The 3,464-nt window shown below is 40.3% G+C and overlaps 1 protein-coding gene across 1 annotated transcript in view; it reads right to left on the reverse strand.

Moving 5' to 3' along the window:
- NSMAF (neutral sphingomyelinase (N-SMase) activation associated factor) overlaps nt 1–3,464 on the reverse strand; it is a 110,277-nt gene that overhangs the window by 15,478 nt on the left and 91,335 nt on the right. Inside the window, exons 17-21 of the mRNA XM_006876960.1 lie at nt 2,938–2,989; nt 2,712–2,832; nt 2,115–2,246; nt 1,368–1,410; nt 911–1,074 (exon numbers count right to left, since the gene is read on the reverse strand). Of these exons, the coding sequence (XP_006877022.1) occupies nt 911–1,074; nt 1,368–1,410; nt 2,115–2,246; nt 2,712–2,832; nt 2,938–2,989 (512 nt within the window). The remainder of the gene's footprint in view (nt 1–910; nt 1,075–1,367; nt 1,411–2,114; nt 2,247–2,711; nt 2,833–2,937; nt 2,990–3,464) is intronic.

Below are 3,464 nucleotides of genomic sequence, written 5' to 3' on the forward strand. Positions count from 1 at the left end.
GAGGTTGGCCCAGGATCGAACATTGTTTCGTTCTGCTGTGCATGGAGTCGCTATGAGTCGGTTCCGACTCGATGGCACCTGACAACAACAACAACAACAATCTCCTAAAGGACTTCAAGTTATGAAACTCCAGTCAGCTATTTGTTCACACATGAGAGTGTGTTGTGAGAAACCTGAATGTTCGTCAAATTGACTGCAGATAGAAGCTGAGACAAGAAAACAAACTGCTTTTGCTCCCGTGGTTCTATACAGTGTCGAACAACGCGTCTGGTAGGCTGCGGCAGGAGCCTATCTTTTCCAGACTGTGAAGCAGGGGGTGACTGAGAAAGGTGAGTGCTCCTCCTGTTTCAAACATGAGGCGCATGAATAGGTCCAACTCATTTGAGAACCAGGCACTGAGCAGATGCTTTGTGGTTTTCAATGATTAAATAAAGAAAAATGGAATCAAAGAAAGGTGAATGTTGAGAGCTGAAGACCTGCACGTGGGTAAGAAGAGGTGACTCAGGAACAGAGTAACTGTTCTCCCAGGAGGTCCCCAAGAGCAGTGCAGGGAGGACAGTGGACACCAGCAGCCATGGTTGGGACTTCTCAACATGAAAGACGGACTTGCTGTGACTAAAACAGCAATATGGAAACCACAGAAGAGAAGGGGACTCTATTGAGAAAGCACCACCATGTCTCACTTAATGTTAAATTACCAGAAAACAAGCAATTTGACTTCCTTTAAAGTCAATAGTTAAAACAACAAGAAAACGGGGAACTGTTTTCAGAACTACAGGAAGATGGTAAGCACAGTTATCCCTAAGCAGCCCACGAGCTCATGGTTTGTCCCATGTTCAGAGTCTTCAGAACCAGCCTCCTCACAGAACAGAAACAAGGTGCTGACATTGGCATTCTTTATGACACTCACCTGGGGAATCAACCAGGGACACATTGCGACTGGATGTTTGGGACAAACTTTTAAACTGTGAGGTGATCCTTCGAGGATGTGGGGTCACAAACAGCTGCTTTGGTGTCTGCCCAAATTCCAAGATTTGGGTCAGCATAGCAACTTTCTCGTCAGGATCCTCGATGCTTCAGGAAAAAACAATGTAGTGAGCTCACAGGGAAAACTGCCTGGGACTCATGCTTTCCAAACAACACAATGAAAGAGAGATGGACCTCAATTAAAACAGCCATTATAGGACTGTCTAAACCACATTACAAATCTTTAGATTTACTTACATAACTTTACTTACATAACGATGAAAGTATGCTATGCTGTAATTCACTTAAATGATTTTTACACTCTGAAATAACTTGCAGTAATCATTTCGGCAAAGAGGCATTTTAACTCAAGTAGACATTCCTTATAGCCTTATGAGTACCTGTTCAAGTCTACGCCTCCTTCATAGGTCAGGGGATGAAAGACTGAAAAGAGAGATGTAGAACACTGTTAAAGGATTTACTGTTCCATTGTAATATATACTCTGTTCAACAGCTCAACAATTTTCAGATTCTGTAAAAAGGGACTGGCATTTGCTTTGCACAAAATGACTAATATCTAGCTCCAGTAAGTAATGGTTTGAATTCTCTTTTTTGGAACAGAAAATGGCCAGGTTCGATAACCAGTTCTATTGGTGTTCTCTCAGTCAGCACTCTTTTCTTGTTAGAGAAAGCATGACTGAGAGGATTAGTTTTACACTGCAAAGCCCTCTGAGCAGGGATATCTGAGTTCCAGTTCATTTCCTGTTACACTGAAAGACTTAAAGGCAGGTAAGAACCGAGCTTGATGAAGCGTCTTCTGGGAGGCTGAAGTCTGAACAAAAAGAGAGTCTGGGGCTCTTTGTAAACGATGTATCATATTTTCATTGAAATTATTGAATGGGATGAAGAGCACACCTAAAATTAGAAGTGTTTAGAAAAAGACCCATAACCTCTTGTGATCATGGTGAGGTAGGCCCTCTCCGTCCTGTTACTCAGTATATATAAGCCAGCGGCACTGAGCCAGAGGCACAGTTTTCTGGAAGAAGATGCTTCTACTGAAGCGATAATAAGCTGTAGTGCTCTAGCCTGTCTGCCTGTTTGCTTATTTCCACTAAATGGTAAATGCAATGTCAATGAATGCTGTATACCATTATGGGCCACAACAGCAGCACTCCCTTTTTGCTTGTAGCCAAATACTAGATCAATCCATTCATGAAGATGTTCTGACACATAATTGCTTTCCAATGCATCTTTGCTCTTCTGGAGAAAGTCCTCAGGGCCTATTGGACCAAAGAAAGTCACAGTATCAAAAAAGGTCCATTTCAGATTTCTTATTTCTTTTGTCTACCTTTGAATAGGTAAAAGCACATCTTTTAAACAAGGTAATTTATTCCATTATTTAAAATATGTCTTTTTTGGGGGGAAAAAAACTGGCAAGAATTATTTTCACATTTAGATCTCTCAAATATATATCAACATTTTTACATTATAGATTCATAGGATACTTCTGATTTTGGACTGATATCACCAAGTTTAGAAAAAGAACATTGTTATTTTTAAAAAGCCTAAGCAACAGAATGACTAATATTGCAATTACACTATTCTCAGTAAAGTGTAAGCAACAGAATGACTAATATTGCAATTACACTATTTTCAGTAAAGCCAAAGCAACAAAATGACTAATATTGCAATTACACTAGTCTAAGTAAAGAGTCTATACCTCAATATAGACCTCCAATACTTACTTGATGCCCAAAGGGGAAGTTCGACATCATCCACCATTTTCCCTCCTTGTCTTTTTCCCAAATCCAATTTCAGGCTATTGACTAAAAAGCTGACATCATCACCATAGAATTCTGGAATCAACTAAAAGTTGTAGGCAAACAAACCAAAAAAAAAAAAAAAAACCATTTAAAAAATGCAATCAGAAACCAAGTACTTGGTAAATCATTTGTTTTATTAATTACATACCTCTTTAAAATCTGTGGCACCATCCAAACAGTTTTTCCAAGTTTCTGCAATACTAAACATAATAAAACCTGATTTTAAAATCCAGGCTGTGTCAACAACAGCAGGAGCAGCTCCCTATGCTTTTAGGTGGTCTACACTTTACCTATATTACCTCATTTCGTTCTTCACAACCCTAGGAGTAACCCCCCTATTCCATGCCCCTTTAGCAGAATGAAAACCAGGGTCCAGAGAATCTAAGCAACTTTTCTGGGGTTTGTTGTTAAGTGAGGTCGAGTTGGCTCCAACTCTTAATGACCCTATATAGGGTTTCTGAGGAGCAGCTGGTGAGCTTGAACTGCCAACCTTGTGGTTCAAACTGACTTTACAGTCCAGTGCCATCAACCCACAGTGCAAATAGAGCCAGAACAGACATGGGCTGATTCCACAGTACAGCATATACCCGACAGGCACACTCCTCACCACATGCCAACTGGTGATTATTACCACACTGTTTTTTTTTGTTTTTGTTTTTGTTTTTTGGGGGGGGG

The sequence above is a fragment of the Chrysochloris asiatica genome, unplaced genomic scaffold (assembly GCF_000296735.1).
Source record: "Chrysochloris asiatica unplaced genomic scaffold, ChrAsi1.0 scaffold00437, whole genome shotgun sequence".
Classification (NCBI taxonomy): Eukaryota; Metazoa; Chordata; class Mammalia; order Afrosoricida; family Chrysochloridae; genus Chrysochloris; species Chrysochloris asiatica.